Source organism: Gracilinanus agilis, chromosome 4 (assembly GCF_016433145.1).
Source record: "Gracilinanus agilis isolate LMUSP501 chromosome 4, AgileGrace, whole genome shotgun sequence".
Taxonomy (NCBI): Eukaryota; Metazoa; Chordata; class Mammalia; order Didelphimorphia; family Didelphidae; genus Gracilinanus; species Gracilinanus agilis.
In genome coordinates, this window is record NC_058133.1 from 117373647 (window position 1) to 117390158 (window position 16512).

Genomic DNA, 16512 nt, shown 5'->3' on the forward strand with positions numbered 1-16512 from the left:
TATGTTTGTGACTGTGAGTAATGTGATATACATAGCAATGGGCTGTTAACATTTTTGAACATACTTTATAAGGTTTCAGCTAACAAATAGCCAGGCATATGGGTCTTTTTTCAGATTAGCTCTTGAAAACATTATCACTAATGTGTTCATCTGTGCCACTATAGCAATGTGGCTAAGAACTATATCACCTCCCAAAATGGGAGCCCTACCCTAATCATTTCCTAAAAATCAGGCACCTCATGTGCTATTGTGTGGTCAATCCATGAACTAATAATTCTGATTTAAAAATGATAAAATATTTGGAAGACTTCCTTTTCATGTTTCGTCCAATTGTTTTGGCTCAATGTTATATTGGTTATTAATTTTTATTTAAGAACCTTCACTGTTTAGAAGAGACAACAACATAACTTCCTGGTTTTCAAGAGTTTCCAGTACAGAAAAAAAGATATTTATAAGTATATACACATGATGAGATCTCCCTTTCTAACCCCTACTAAAAAGAAAAGACAGTACTTAAATATGCCTTTCCATTCATCATCTATTCTGTTTTTCAGAATCACAAGGAACAATTTTGTCCCAACTACCCTGTATCTTGTCCCAATAACTGTTTACAGATTATTACAAGAACTAAGGTACTGTAAATAAAGAGTTCAAATAGAATTATTAAAAATTTTTAGTAGTTTTCAGTACTGTGTGGTTGATAATACTAGAGGACAATACCAGAGATCTAAGGTTATTGTTTGGCCCTGTCTACCTGCTTCTCTCTCATTTTTATCCCTTCTGTAGTCCTGAGCATTCTCATTTTTTCCTCATAGCCTCACCCCTGCAAACATAAACACCAGTTTTTTCCTCCTGTTACTCATCCCCTTCCTTTTCCCCCTACCCAGCCCAATCTCTGTTTCCCTAACTTTTACATTATAGGACACCTACTTCCATATTTCTATGGATGTATGATCTCATCAAGGTGAGTCCTTCCTCCACTTATACTGTCTTATCCTATGGACTCCCATAAACCTTTCATGGTAGTTGGCTTATTGTGCAAGGGCCTCATCAATACTAAATCTTGTTCTAAGTATGGCCTGACTCTAAAGTCCTACATATAATAACACTGAGAAGGCCTTGAATTCTCAAAGTCTATGTCAACAGATTGTAAGCTTGTGCAGGTCCTACCAAACTAGGACAGCAATGATGCAGTACCACCTACAAAAACCTTTCATCTCGTAACTGTAGTTGTTAGTAGTCTAGGCCTCTTTAAATCAATTTACATTGACCTATCTCTATTCATGTTGTATCTTTTTGTTGCTAAATATAAATAATTAACCATGGGAGTGTACTACTCTGCAAACTTCTTATTTTCATGTTACTTTCCCTATTTGAATGGAAGCTCGTTGAGGGCAGGGACTGGTTTTGCTTGGCACAAAGTAATTTTATAAATGTTTGTTGATTAAGTAAGAATAGTTGAATCAATAACATATTATTATACCTTGGGACTGTTCATATTCATAGGTAAATGAGCATATTACTGTGTGTCCCGAGGTGGAACAAGAATGTCCTTATAAACATTATGGCTGTCCTGTAAAGGTATGTAAATTGATGCTTTTTCATTTGTCCTTCCCTGTTCCATTCCTATACGGTTTATTTCAGAGTCTTATTTTGTCCTTGGTAGTATTTTTGCACACAGACTAAAGACAAAGGTCTTCCAAAGTTCTGGGAATATGGTAGTGATTGGCATTCTCAGTTTTGACTGCAGCTCTTTCAGTGTTTCTCGAATTTCTTGACTTTCTTACTATACTTGATTCCCAATTTATTGCAACACAAAATTAAATTGAATTGACTTTGTAAAAAATGTGTGGAAAATAGTTTTTCCTGAAATAGTTTCTATTACAGAATCAAATAAATAATAATAAGTCAAGAATGATTGAAATGAGTTAGTGGAAGCCTTAGCTATCAGCCCCTGGATATGACTCTAAACCTCTGTTTTTGAAGTATATGTTAGGTAGGGCAGAGGTAGGGACAGAAAACAATTTCAGAGATTCCTTTTTGATATACCCTACTGCTAAAAATGTCAATGTTAAAAGAGAAGAGCCAAATTATTTGAAGTTTGAGCCCAAATACGTTTATTTTTATTAATAATGTAATTATCTCTCAATTATATATAATGATTATAGGCAGTAATGGCACCAAAAAACTACAAATCATTCCTTTTGGATTGAAAATATATTGTGATTTTTGTGTGTGTGTGTGTGTCTAATTTAACTTGGGCTGAAATTTAAATTAGAGTGCATTCTTTGTGTATACATTAGATAGCTACAGAATGAAGATTATCCAGTCCTTGAAACTACAAATTTGACAAATATAATCCACCAAGTAGATAAGAAATTTTTGGAGATAACAGCTAGTTGATTACAGCTACGTGTACTACAAAAAGCATGTGACCTTAGGGAAAAGGAAGATTCAATCTCGAATTAGACATGCCATTAATAATCAGATCGTTTTATCTTCCCCTTTGAAAAACCTACCATTATTTTTTGAGATCATCACGTATCATAGTATAGTCACAGGATTTCAAAGTTATGAGACTTTAGTAACTATTTAATCCAATTCATTAAATTAAAAAGAGTTCTTATTACACAACATGTCTGACAAATGATCACTTTGCATGACAAGTGGTCACCTGGCATTGACTTGAAGACTTGCAAAGAGAGGGAACTCGTATTTCCTGAGTCAGTCCAATCAACCTTTAAGTATTAGGAAGTTTTTCTTACAAACCTAGTTTTTCTTTTATGCAACTTCCATCCATTGCTTCTATTTTGGTCTTCTGAGGTCAAAAAGAACAAATTTATTCCCTGCTCCACATGACTGCCTTTGGGGTACTTTAAAGACAGCTTTTAGAGTGAAGTGGGCAAAATCAAGAGAATAATTTATACAAAAAAATAACAATATTGTAAAGACAAACAACTGTGAAAGACTTGAGAATTGTGATCAACAAAGTGATCAACCACAATTCCAGTGGACTTATGATGAAATATGGTACCTCCTTCCTGACAAAGAGGCAATGAACTCCATGTAAATTAAGACATATTTTTCTTTGGACGTGACTAATGCAGGAATTTGTTTTGCTTGACTACAAATGTTTTTAACAGAAGTTTTGTTTTTCTTGCTTTCTTGACAATGAGGTACAGGGTAGGGTGAGGCAGGAGGAATGGTTCTTTATGAAAATAAAATAATATTTTTTAAAAGATAGTATCATCCTATCTGCCTTGGGTAGTGATCTTTTCCCTTCTTTAATCCTCCCTTCTCCACTAGTACATCTTAAATACCTCTTTTTTATTGTCTTTATTTGGTTTTCTCTTCTTTCTCAGCTCATCTGGGGTTTTAGCATTATATCATGCTTTTGTTTTCATACTATTCCTGCCCTTGCTTCTATTTTTTATACATTTCTTTTAATCTAAGTTGATTAGCAAATACTCTATGTATCCACATATTTCTTTAGACAATTCCTACTTTTTCTACTCATTGGAATTGTTTCCTTTTGCATATTTAGAATTTTTTTAGCATTTTCCCATCTTGGCTGACTTTCCCTATAGAATTTTAGTTCATGGGCTTCTATCCTATGCTTCCTCTCAATCCTTAGAAATTCCTTTTCCCCAAATCTAGGATGTAATTCATAATATGACATCCTATATATGACAGCACTTTGTACTCTGGCCTCTAACTTCGATCACCTGCCAAGTTTCTTTCTCTTCTATTGTCCTCTATCCTATCTCCATTCACACCTTGCCAAATCCACAATTTTCCTCCTTGATTCCCTCCTGATGTGCTGCAAACTGTATAGTTCCTGGTGTAAAGGTAGAGGAAATCATGAGACCATGCTCCCTGAATCCTTTAAAGATTTATGTTATGTAATCTTACTATAGCAGAGTAGAACTTTGATTTATTTCTAATTGATTCTATTTCCCATTCCCACAGAGACTGTTCTATACTTTCTTTTTCCTTGTCAGTCCCCCATACCACTTCCTCTGCAAGTCCTTACAGCTTAAGACTTTGATTCATACTTGGAGGAACAAAGAGACCTTTTGCTATGAATATCCTCTTTCCCCTTTTCTCTGTTTATCATAACCCCTTAATAGTATCCTCTATTTTCTCTTTCTTTACCCCATACTTTTATGAAAAGGTAGCCCTTTTGCTTGCTCAGTCAATACCTCCTCCATTTCCAACAATTCTTTATTCTTCTGGCAAGTTTACTCCACAGTCATCTCTTCTCTCTTATCTACTAGTTCCTTCCCTACTGCTTACAAATATGCCCAAGTCTTCCCCATCTTTAAAAAACTCTCTTCAGATCCCCTCAATTTATATTCCTATGGCTCTCAGTCCAACTCCGAGAAAAAGTTACACATACTTGTTGCCAATGTGATTTTCCTAAAAGGTAAGTCTTCCTCCACTTTCTCTCCTCAACCCTTTGTAGTCTTAGCCTCTAACTTTATCAATCAACTGAAACGATGCTTTGTAAAGATTTCCTTGATTTCTTCATTCCAAATCTATTGACCTTTTTCTCAATCCTCATCTTTCTTGACTTCTTCCATGAATTTTGATAAGAAAAACCCCTTTTCCCCCTGGATATTATCTCCTGTGGATTTTTGAGATATTGCTTTCTCTTTGGTTTCCTCCTTTCACACCTGCAAACTGTGAGTGTATCCTAAAGCTAGGTCTAATCTCTTGGCCAACCTCCATTGTGCACCACAAACTGCCAACAGGACATTCTGAACTGGATGCCCCACTGGCCTCTCAGACTCAGCATTTCTAAAATATAACTCATTATTGGTCTTCCAAAACCCACCACTCTTCCTAACTTCTTTATATCTGTTGAGAGCACCAATATCCTTCTACCCACCCAGATTCACAATTTTGATGATCATCCTCTCCACTTTCATCCATACCATTAACTCAGGTTTCAGATCTTATCATTTCTACTTCCACAACATTTATCCCCTCTCTACTCACAAATCTCTTCCACCTTAAGTAAGGCCCTCATCATGTCTTATCTCTGCCTCAAGTCTCTCCCTACTCCAGTTCATCCACTATAAGGTTACCAAAGTAATTTTCCTAAAGCCCATATCTGATCAAGTCACTGCCATCTAGATGGAAAAATGTATGATGCACTGAGCCTTGAGTCAAAGAGGCTCAAATTTGAATTCTTCCTAAGACATGGTAGTTATAATCCTTAACAAATCTCTTAATGTCGTTTGGTGCCTCAGTTTCCCCATTTGTAAAATATGGATAATAATAGCACTTACATCCCAGGTTGTTGTGAGATTCAAATGAGAAAATGCATAAAGTACTTTGCAAACCTCTGAGAACGAAATCATCATTAAGAACTAGTGGCCACTGTATTTTGGACAGAGAGAAGCTGAGGTGGGGATGAGGTAGGACTTCAGCAAATATCTGGAATAATTAAACTTCCCATTACTATTATTGCTTGTCTCTGTTCCAGGCTTATTATTTGTTTTCTAAATTGATCTACTTTCTCTTTATGCCCAGGTGGTCTATAGTACACTCAGATGATAAAACTGCTTCTGTTTATGTTTCCAATGACCTTCACCCAAATGATCTCTACCATGTTTTTGCTCTCTGATTTTTGTACTATTTCATGAGTTACTTCCTTAGATGGCAATGCTTCCCTCCGTATATCTCTTTTTAGCTGTCTTTTTTGCTTTGAATAAGCTATGTCCGTTCATATCTACATTATAGTAATGTTTCTTATCTCATAAAGTCACAATGATACCTAGGAAGTCAAATTTGCCTCCTTACACTGGGACCCACGTTTCATCTTGCTTGTTGTGTAACCTGCATGTATCTATATGTAGATATTTGAAGTTGTTCATTTTACTCGTGACTTTTTTTCTATTTTTTTGTTTCTTTCATCATCTGGGTATCTCAGTAACAATTTGTCCTCCTACATTGTAGCAGCTCTCTATTATAGTGTCTACTTCAGCAAATATAAAATGGAGATGTTCTCCCTCCTCATTTTTTTTCTTTAAAGCTCTTTGGATTTTTTAAGACACCCCAAATATCAGCCTTGTTAAATGCATTCTATGCCTAGGATGAGTTTGTCATTCCCACATTTTCAGCCATGACCCAAAAATCCAAATCACATTTTCAGATATCATTTAACCAGCTGTTTATGTCCTGGTTATTTCTCTTTTGCATCACCTGCCTCAGTCAACAGCAGGTGATTAAAAATGCCACCACTAGTATCATAGCTATCTTCATAATTTTATAACTTTTGACAAGTCTTGAGACATTCTCTGTTGTAACAAACGTGATAGACAAAGGGATGTTCCAAGTCACCTCAGCAGGAGTCACCAAACACCAGGATTCTTCTCTTTTTCCTCTGACCCCAGTTGGATGATATCCCATTTGACGATATTTGTGGATCCAGCTCATCATTCATCTTCCTTAAAGTACTGAAGAGTGGTCCCTGTTCTTCATAAAGTTTCAGATTTGTTTTGTCATACAGTCCTAGAACCAGAAGGGAACCCTGTCTTAAAGCAAGTGAACAGAAATGAGCAAAGAAATTAAGGTTGTCCTTAACAAAAAATGACCCTATTTTCCCATCTCTAAGGTATGCCTTTTAACTGCTTGTCTTTTTCTCTATTTTTTCTCCTAAGGACAAAAGGAGTAATCTTAAGAAACATGAGAATTCTGCCTTGAGAGAACACATGCTCCTGGTTTTAGAAAGGAATTCCAGGTTAGAAGAACAAGTAAGTGTAAAATATTAGAAATATGAAGTAAAATCCCTAAATATTTCTATTTTGCTATGCATTAATATAAGCCAATGGGAAAGGTGTTGTTCTGTGAAGTAATTGTTCATGGTTTTTAAAAAATTTGACATGCTTTATGTCTTCCTTACATATTATGGACAAACACTAAGGTAGCAAGCTGGCCCAATGGATAAAAAGCCTGGAGAAATCAGGAAGACCTAATTTCAGATCCTAACAGATAGATGTATGATCTTGGGCAATCACTCCTTTTTGGCCTCAGTTTCTCCATCCATAAAACTGAAATAAAAATAGTATATCCCTCACAGTAGGATCGAATAAGGAAGCATACATGCAATACTTTGTAAATCTCAAGGCTAATAATGCAAGCCTAAATGCTAATAATAAACAGCCAATACTTAACACTGCCAGCAAGGACAACTAGGGAACCATGAAATTTGCAGATTTTTTTTGTTAGATGTTAGTTTCTTACCTTGAAAAGTCCACATCTAGATACATGTATGGCACGAATAGCCAGTTTTAGTTCTATTTCAGGTCCACAGGGCTTCATCTTCCAAAATCAAGTAAAGGACAAAATCCTCTTCTATCTGTAGGAAGGAAACAGAATTTTTCAACTACGTGTAAGCTTAGTATTACTATCTGATATAGCCTCAAGGTAACCATGTAAATCTCCATAAAATTACATATGGTCTAAATGAAATCAGGCCATGAGTAACAGAAAAATATTTAAAAACAAACTCCTGATAAAATGGCATAAAACGTGCCACTCTGTTTTCTAATTGCTTTGTGTACTTTATGGGACAGTTGAAAAACCACTGGAATCAGAATGAAAAGATCTGGGTTCAAGAGCCAGCTCCATCCCCAACAACCCATATGCTCGTGGACAAATAATTTAACCTCTCTAAGCCTCAGTTTTTGTATAACTAAAATGGAAGTAACAAATAATATTCTGCCTACTTCACAAGGCCAGGAAGATTGAATGAAATTTATTTAAGTGTGCTTGTAAACTCTAGTGCTATATAAATGTAAGGTATCATTATTATTGCATGTCTTATCTCCCTATCTAGATTATCAACATTTTTGAGAAATAGAACTATGCTTATATTTTTGTATTCCACATAGTATCTACTATAGCAATTACATACGGTGATCATTCCCTAAACACATGTAGAATGCATGAAGAAACTTGGTAATAGTCCTGTAATTCTTTGAATTAATTGTGGTCATTGCTACTTAAGGTACTATATTACCATATCATTGTTTAATGGTAATCCTATCAATGGTAGAGTAAAAATTTTAAAAAAGAGCTGGCAAAAAAATTTTGAGCTCTTATAGACATTTAGAGAACCTTGCTGCCAAATTGACATTTTCCACTAATGCTATTCATTATCTAAACTAAATTATGTATTTTAATGGCCTGATTTTTCTCCATTCTAATTTCTTTTGATTAGATTTCTGACTTACACAAGAACTTAGAATTAAAAGAAAGTAAAATTCAGCAGTTAAGTGAAACTGTGAAGAAATTTGAAAAGGAGTTTAGACAGTTTGTACAACTATTTGGCAAAAATGGTAACTTGCTGGCAAGTACTCAGGTGAGAGATACTACCATTCTATCCAAAATCAGTTTTTTCCTCTCGTTTGCCTACAAAGTTTGATAATAATTATTATTATCTGTTGGACCAATAATATTCTGTTGACCTCAGAGTCACTGCAAGAACATGCAGTTTTATGCCATTTAGTCAATAAAGTGAAGTTAATTCTTTTGGAAAGAAATGCTATGATCTTTCCAAAATCTCTAGAGATAAAATGACATTGAAATATACAAATGTCAATAAATTATTAATGGACTCCCACTGGATAGTGAAGTCATCATGATAATACATATGATATTTAAAAAGACTTCAGAAGTTGGCAGAAAGGACTACTTTCTTGGGATATAGTTGATGATAAGTATGTCTAACTAGGCAGGAAAGGGGACACCTAAGTTTCGGTTTCTTCATTTGTAAAATAAAGGATTTGGACTATATGATTTCAAAGCAGAGGTACTGTGAAACTTAAATGAGATAATGGATGTGAAGCATTTTGCAAACCTTAATATGTTATATAAAAGCAAATTATTATTAGTAATAGTAGTCAGTAGTCTTCTGATGATGAATTTATTCCCTGAGTCCTCTACTGCATTCTTGCTAAGCTCAAGTAATGTTTATAGAGATACCAAAGTATGCTAATAAATATTTAGCAACAAGGCTTTCTGAAAAATATTTTTAAAGTATTCACCCTCACCTTTAAGTTTAATCTGCATTACTAGGTCTTTCTTAAATCCAGACAATGGACAAAACAAAAAATATTTGTAGAGCTGAAAGATAACTTGGAGACAGAGATATGCTAGAGCCATCACACTATCTTTTAGCTCTAAATACTTTGATCCAATTGTCTTAGTACCTGTTGTATGTATCTTTTCCTAGCACTGTGAGGGGTGGAGTGGAAGTAGTGGGTAGAATGGTGGGGAAAGGAGAGGTGGAGGCTTACTTTGGAAATTATGGAATAGCAATAATTTATTAATATTTCTTCATCATGACATGACATTAAGTATTTTAAAGATTACACAAAATGATTTACAAATGAAATCAAATTTAGCTTATCTACTAGTCAGAAGGTAGCATGGTATAATGAAAATAGTGTTGGATTTGAGTTCAGGTGCAAACATTTAGCAATTTAACCCTTTGCTCCTGAATTTCCTCTTCTATAAATGGGAATATTTCTATTATTTACCCAGCTCTCAAAGTTCATGTAAAAATGGAATGACATAATGCCTGTAATATACTATGTTTATGTGAGCTATTCTGTAGAAAGGAATACTTTTGTGGAATATAGATGATGGCAGTAAACCTATCAGGGGAAGGGAGTATCTGGAATACTGGCTGAAATTTTCTTTCTTTTTCCCTCTTTCTTTCAAACTTTGTGATCTCCTTATTGTACTGGAAGGTTCTTGCCAGTCATATTGATAAATCTGCTTGGTTGGAAACACAAGTAAGAGAGTTATTAGAGATGGCTAACCAGCAGGAAAACAAACTTGATTTAAAACCCTTGATGAATACAATTGATACTATAAAGCAGAAGATCACTTTGCTGGAAACCTATGACCAGAGATTGGGTATGTTTGATATTTCATTTATTGCTTTTGGTTGTTTTGGAAATTAGGACCAAATTATTATGAATTTATGGAACAGGATACAGTACGTGGCAGACTAGTAAAGTAAGTGCCAGATGTGAAGTCAGAAAGATGCACATTGGAATCCTGACTCAGACTGGTTATGTAACCCTGGACTTATATTCTCTCAACCTCAATTTCCTTAACTGTAAAATGGGAATAAGTATAGCATATACGTCCCAAGGTAATTGTGAGGATCAGATGAAATAATACAGATAAAGCACATGGCAAGCCTTAAATCACTATATAAATGGCAGTTATTATTATTATTAGATACAATTGGAAACCAATAACCCAAATAAGACAAATTAAAAACCACTGTCCTTAACCATGATTAGAAGCAAAATATGTAAGATGTATTGGAATTGGTGTTCATGAAACTGATCAGTATTCTGAAGAATAAGATCTCTGTTGGCCTACATAGGTCTAGAGAAGGCAAATGGATGAAGAAATGGATGTTAGAAAGAAGGAAATAAAGTGGGTGGTGGGTGGCAGGTGCCTATGTAAATGATAGAAAAAATAGTTGCCTTGAGCTCTTTATAGAAAACTCTGGGCAGTCACCCAAACTTACTGAGTCTTGAGCATAATTCTCCTAAACCCCAGCTTTCCATAGCATAGAGTGCTTTAACAACTAGAAAGTAGTCAGAGGTTTTGTTTGTTTGTTTGTTTGTTTTCATTTTTGTTTTTAATAAACAAGTTTGGCAAGAGAATCATTGAAAAGTCACTAAGCTTCAATGATCCACTTTGGGTCTTTGTATACAGAGAGTTCATGTTCATTATGTTAGATTTCAGGACCATAAAACTCCATTTTGTATGAATTCTTATGGAAGCTTTGTCTAAAGGGAAATTTGGCATTCTTTCCTCTTTTCTCTTTGTAGTCACTTTGGAAGGCCAGACGAACAGACATGATGTCCACATTAATGTCCATAAAGCACAGCTGAATAAAAATGAAGAACGATTTAAAATGCTGGAGGGTACTTGTTATAATGGCAAGTTGATATGGAAGGTGACAGACTACAAGATGAAAAAAAAAGAAGCCACAGAAGGACGCACAGTGTCCATATTCAGCCAGCCTTTCTACACCAGCCGCTGTGGCTACCGACTCTGTGCAAGAGCCTACTTGAATGGGGATGGGTCAGGGAAAGGAACACATTTATCCTTGTATTTTGTGGTGATGAAAGGAGAATTCGACTCATTGTTGCAGTGGCCTTTCAAACAGAGGGTTACCATGATGCTTCTGGACCAGAGTGGAAAAAAGAACCACATTACAGAGATCTTCAAGGCTGACCCCAATAGCAGTAGCTTTAAAAGGCCTGATGGAGAGATGAACATTGCATCTGGCTGCCCTCGCTTTGTGGCACATTCCACTCTGGAGAATACCAAAAATACCTACATCAAAGAAGATACACTATTCATGAAAGTGGTTGTAGATTTAACTGACCTAGAAGACCTGTAAAAAGTACCCAGATTCATTGTTGCCATGATGAGAGAAGCTCTTGAGTTCACAACAGTGATGGTCAGATTCAATTGCCAGAGTGAACTGTACTTCAACCCATTTCTAATGTGGGTTTAGATTTTTCTCTCTTAATATTTAAAAGCCATTCAAAAATACCAAAATTCTAGCCTATCTTTTCTTCTCAGTAGGTTGAATGTAATGCCTTGTTGTGATTGTTAGACCACTTACCCTATTCTTTTTCATATTATTATTTATCTTTTCAAGTATATACCCTTTCTACCTAATTAGATTGTGAGTTTCTTGAGGGCAGGAACTTCTGTAACTCCAGCAACTAGAAAGGTGCTTCTTACTTATGTTTGTTGATGGTATTACTAATGATAATAAGGTAAAAACAGGTCTCTAGACCTGAATTTACAACTGAAGAAATACCTTGCATGACAGTCACTCTTATTTTTTAAATGAATAATTTTATTATAAGATGTCCAGCTAACCAGACTCTTTTGGGCAGTGTGCTAAATCTATGATTACTTGGGCTCTATTAAAATTATTATGAAGCTTCAGTAATCTATAACATAGAAGTATAACCTAGTGGAAGATAAATGGATTGAACGTTTGCTCTTTTTTCCCAGAGTGGAGAAAAAAACGATGCTAAAAGGCACAAGAAAAAGGTTATAGGGAGGTGTGTCCTGCTAATGTTCATCCTCTATAAAATGAAAATGATTTTATTATAATATTTAGATGGAGATTGAGAACTTGAGAGTTAGCAGGATAAAAAACTCTTTGAAAACCTAAACTCAGTGACTTGGGAGATAGGGAGAATTTATAAGATGGAAAAAAAGAATGAAGATAATGATGGCTGTGTGGCAAAAGTTAGGGATAATAAATGGGCGGTCCATGTACCCTGGTACCTTTGCAGCGTCAAGAGAAAGCCAAGGGGGCAGGTGGGTAGCTCAGTGGATTGAGAGTCAGGCCTGGAGACGGGAGGTCCTAGGTTCAAATCCTGCCTCAGACTTCCCAGCTCTGTGACCTGGGCAAGCCACTTGACCCCCAAAGCCCATCCTTACCACTCTTCCATTTATGAGACAGTACACAGAAATTAAGGGTTTAAAAAAAAAAAGAGAGAAAGCCAGGGAGATCCTCAGCATACTGAAAAGATTCTCTGTTGTGAATATATGGGTGGACATGGAAGAGAATCATAAGGCCTGAGTGGACTGTGTACCTCATTAGATGAGATCACAGATGCATGTGAGTATTGTTGAAGAAAATGAAGTGAGGACATTCCAAAAGGGCTTTAAGATGAAAGATCAGTTTCATCTGAGCAATGAGATTGATTTTTAAAATAGTATACCTATCTCAAATATTGATATCAAAAAGTGATGTATTTTTTGAGAGGACTTTGGAATTCAAAGTATGATATAATGAATATTGTACTGGACATGAGGTCAAGAAAATCTGGGTTCAAATCCCAACTCTAACACTTATTAGCCATGCAACTATGGGCAAGTCATTTAATATTCATGAGTTTCAGTCTCCTTATCTGCAAAATGGGAATAATACCTGTAGTACTTTACCTCATAAAATTGTTAAGAGGTTGAAATAAAATGACATATCAAGTGTTTGGCACACCTTAAGATGCTATAAAGATTTCATTTTTTATCACATGAAAATGGGCATAATATAAATGCATAAAACTTATTGCCACCATCCTTAATTATTTCAGACATATTTTATAAGGAATTTTATAAGAAATGGAGGATAAGTATTCCTATCAACATGTGTAATTCTAAAAATAGATATAAATCTGTATATAATGGGAAGAATATTTATTCCTTCTGCCAAAGAATGTTACTTTTGTTGACTGCAATGTTTCCTGTAACCTTGGTGCCATATGATATATTTTCTTATGTTAAGCATCTTTTTGTTTTTACAAATGCATGCGAAGGACAATATTACATACAAAAGATAACTTCTTGTTAGAAGGTAAATAGCTCATGGGTATAAAGGTAGCATTGGCCTGCCAAATAATAATTGCAGTATCAACTTTAAGAAATACTATGTAAATGTTTTCTGACATAATCACTTCCTGTAAAACCATTAAGATGTTGAAAAGAGTTGTAAAGCAATTATTTTTTAAAGGGTCAAACTATTTATAAAGACATATGGAAACAACAGCCTTTTACTAAAGAACCCCTCTGTAACTTCTGGTGAATTGTGCTGTTTTGTGGATTTATAATGTGAACAGATGCTCTCAAACAGACTTTGAAAGCATTTTATTATTTTTTAATTCATATTAAGCCCTGGTGGCTGCAATTATTTATGATGATTTTTCAATGTTTTTTATCACGTTTTTTAAATCACAGTTGTCTGTTCTATAGGGTCATGAAAACATGTTTATAATGGGTTTGCTGTAAGCAAAAAACAAAATTTTGACAAAAAAGCTCTTATTTTCATCAAACTATAAAAAGTCTGATTTTTAAGTGATTTTATTGATTCAAAGTATCATTTCATGATAAAAAAGAATTATGGTAGAAAACTTATCATTTTTATTAACAAAATAAAAGTGGCCTGTGTTTTATTTTATTTTTTTACTTTTATGGTGGTTTATTTTAAATTTTTTTTATGTTTTTAGAAAAATTTTCTATGGTTACATGATTCATGTTCTTACTTTCCCCTTCACCCCCCCCCCCCAAATGCCACCCCCTGTAGCCGACATGCATTTCCACTGGTTTTAACATGTGTCATCTATCAAGACCTATTTCCATATTATTGATAGTTGCATTGGTGTGATAGTTTCGAGTCTACATCCCCAATCATGTCTGTATCAACCCATGTGTTCAAGCAGTTGTTTTTCTTCTGTGTTTCCTCTCCTGTAGTTCTTCCTCTGAATGTAGGTAGTGTTCTTTTCCATAAATCCCTCAGAATTGTCCTGGGTCATTGCATTGCTGCTAGTACAGGAGTCCATTACATTCAATTTTACCATAGTGTATACAATGTTCTTCTGGTTCTGCTCCTTTCACTCTGCATCAATTCCTGGAGGTCTTTCCAGTTCACATGGAATTCCTCCAGTTTATTATTCCTTTGAGCACAATAGTATTCCATCACCAGCATATACCACAATTTTGTTTAGCCATTCCCCAATTGAAGGGCATACCCTCATTTTCCAGTTTTTTGCTACCACAAAAAGCATGACTATAAATATTTTTGTACAAGTCTTTTTATCTATGATCTCTTTGGGCTACAAACCCAGCAATGGTATGGCTGCATCAAAGGGCAGGCAATCTTTTATAGCCCTTTGAGCATGATTCCAAATTGCCATCCAGAATGGTTGGATCAGTTCACAACGCCACCAGCAATGCATTAATGTCCCAATTTTGCCACATTTTGGCCTGTGTTTTTAAAAAAGAAGGACCCGTTGAAACTTTTTTTCATTCATCCATCCAAATTATGAAGTTACTTTTAAATTTTTAAATAGTAGTATTTTTAAAATGTATTTACACTTTGGCCTCAGTAAAGGTCATAGGGATCAAAGATACAGAATTAAAAGGAATCTCAGAGGTCATCTAGTCCAACAGTTTCATCTTACAGGTAAGGAAACTGAGATATAGCGAGATGAAGTAATTTAAGGAAATAGATATATATTCTAAAATAAAAGATATTATCATCCATGAGGGTGGGTTACAGGAATAGAGCTAGGAGCACTTTGCCTTTCACCTCCAAATGATCCCCAAATTTGGTAGTATTCATGAGAACTTATTAGAAATTAACATAACAATATTCATAACTTTGATAATTTTATGAACCCATAATTAAACATTTACCAAACATCTACTTTGTGCAAAGTGTTGTGAAAGAGTCTAGGTGATACAGAAAACTTTAGATAAGATACAGTTCCCTGATATAATGGAGCTTACAGCCTGGTACTAAATAAATAAATCCCAGTGACTTCCTATTGTTTCTAGAAGCAACCAGAATGCTGTTTGGCATTCAAAACCCTTTGTAACCAATCTTCCTTTTACCTTACTCCCTAATATGTACCCTTCCATCCAATCATACTGGTCAGGCTGTTGCACAAACAATACACTCCATCTTTTGGCTCCAGATATTTTTTCTTGCTGTTTCCCATGTTTGGAATGCTCTCCCTTCTCTGCTCTGACTGTTGACCCCCCTGACTTCCTTTAAGCCTCAACTAAAATCCCACCTATAGGAAGCTTTTTCCCAACCACTCTCAATTATGGTGCTTTCCCTCTTTTAATTATTTTTTATTTATCCTGCATATAGCTTGCTTTGTATATCTGTTTGCATGTTGTCTCACCAATTAAAACTATAAATTCCTTGAGGGCAGGAACTGTCTTTTGCCATCTTTTTGTATTCCTAGTACTTAGCACAGTGCCTGAAACATAATAGGCACTTAATAAATGTTTACTGAATTGAATTGAGAGTTGACCCATATTGCAACTAAAAACAGTATCAAATACTACATAAGCATATGAGAAGTAAGAAAAGTTGTGTGAAAAGAAAGTCATTACTAACTTTCAGAGACTTCCCAAAGAAGGTGGCATCTACAAAGAGCTTTAAAGAATGGGTAAAATCGGGGCAGCTGGATGGTTCAGCGGATTGAGAGCCAGGCCTAGGGACGGGAGGTCCTAGGTTCAAATCTGGCCTTAGACACTTCCTAGCTGTGTGACCCTGAGCTAGTCACTTAACCCCCATTGCGTAGCCCTGTAACAAATAAAATTAATAAAGAAGGATACATATATATATATATAATATTAGGGTTTTAAAAATTTTTTTTAAATGGGTAAAATTCCAAAAGGAACAGATGTATTATAAACATAGAATACAGATGAACACAGGGAAACACAGGAAATGTGATTGTGAGCTCTTCCTTTAGAGTGTGAGCTCCTTGAGGACAAAACTTTTTTTATCTCTTTGTATCCCCAGTTCTTACAGTCTCTGACACATAGCAAGTACTTCATAAATGTTTATTGATTATTGACAGGAGATAGTGATTGTGAAATTTAAACACTGAAACCAGAGGCCAAAGAAAGAAGGAAAAAAAACATATA

At 35.1% G+C, this 16512-nt stretch overlaps 1 protein-coding gene across 1 annotated transcript in view; it reads left to right on the forward strand.

Annotated features, from left to right (window-relative positions):
• Positions 1–11446, forward strand: part of TRAF5 (TNF receptor associated factor 5) — a 60852-nt gene extending 49406 nt beyond the window's left edge. The window contains 6 exon segments of the mRNA XM_044676995.1: positions 555–632; positions 1507–1581; positions 6669–6761; positions 8231–8371; positions 9765–9933; positions 10869–11446. Of these exon segments, the coding sequence (XP_044532930.1) occupies positions 555–632; positions 1507–1581; positions 6669–6761; positions 8231–8371; positions 9765–9933; positions 10869–11446 (1134 nt within the window).
• The last annotated feature ends 5066 nt before the right edge of the window (positions 11447–16512 follow it).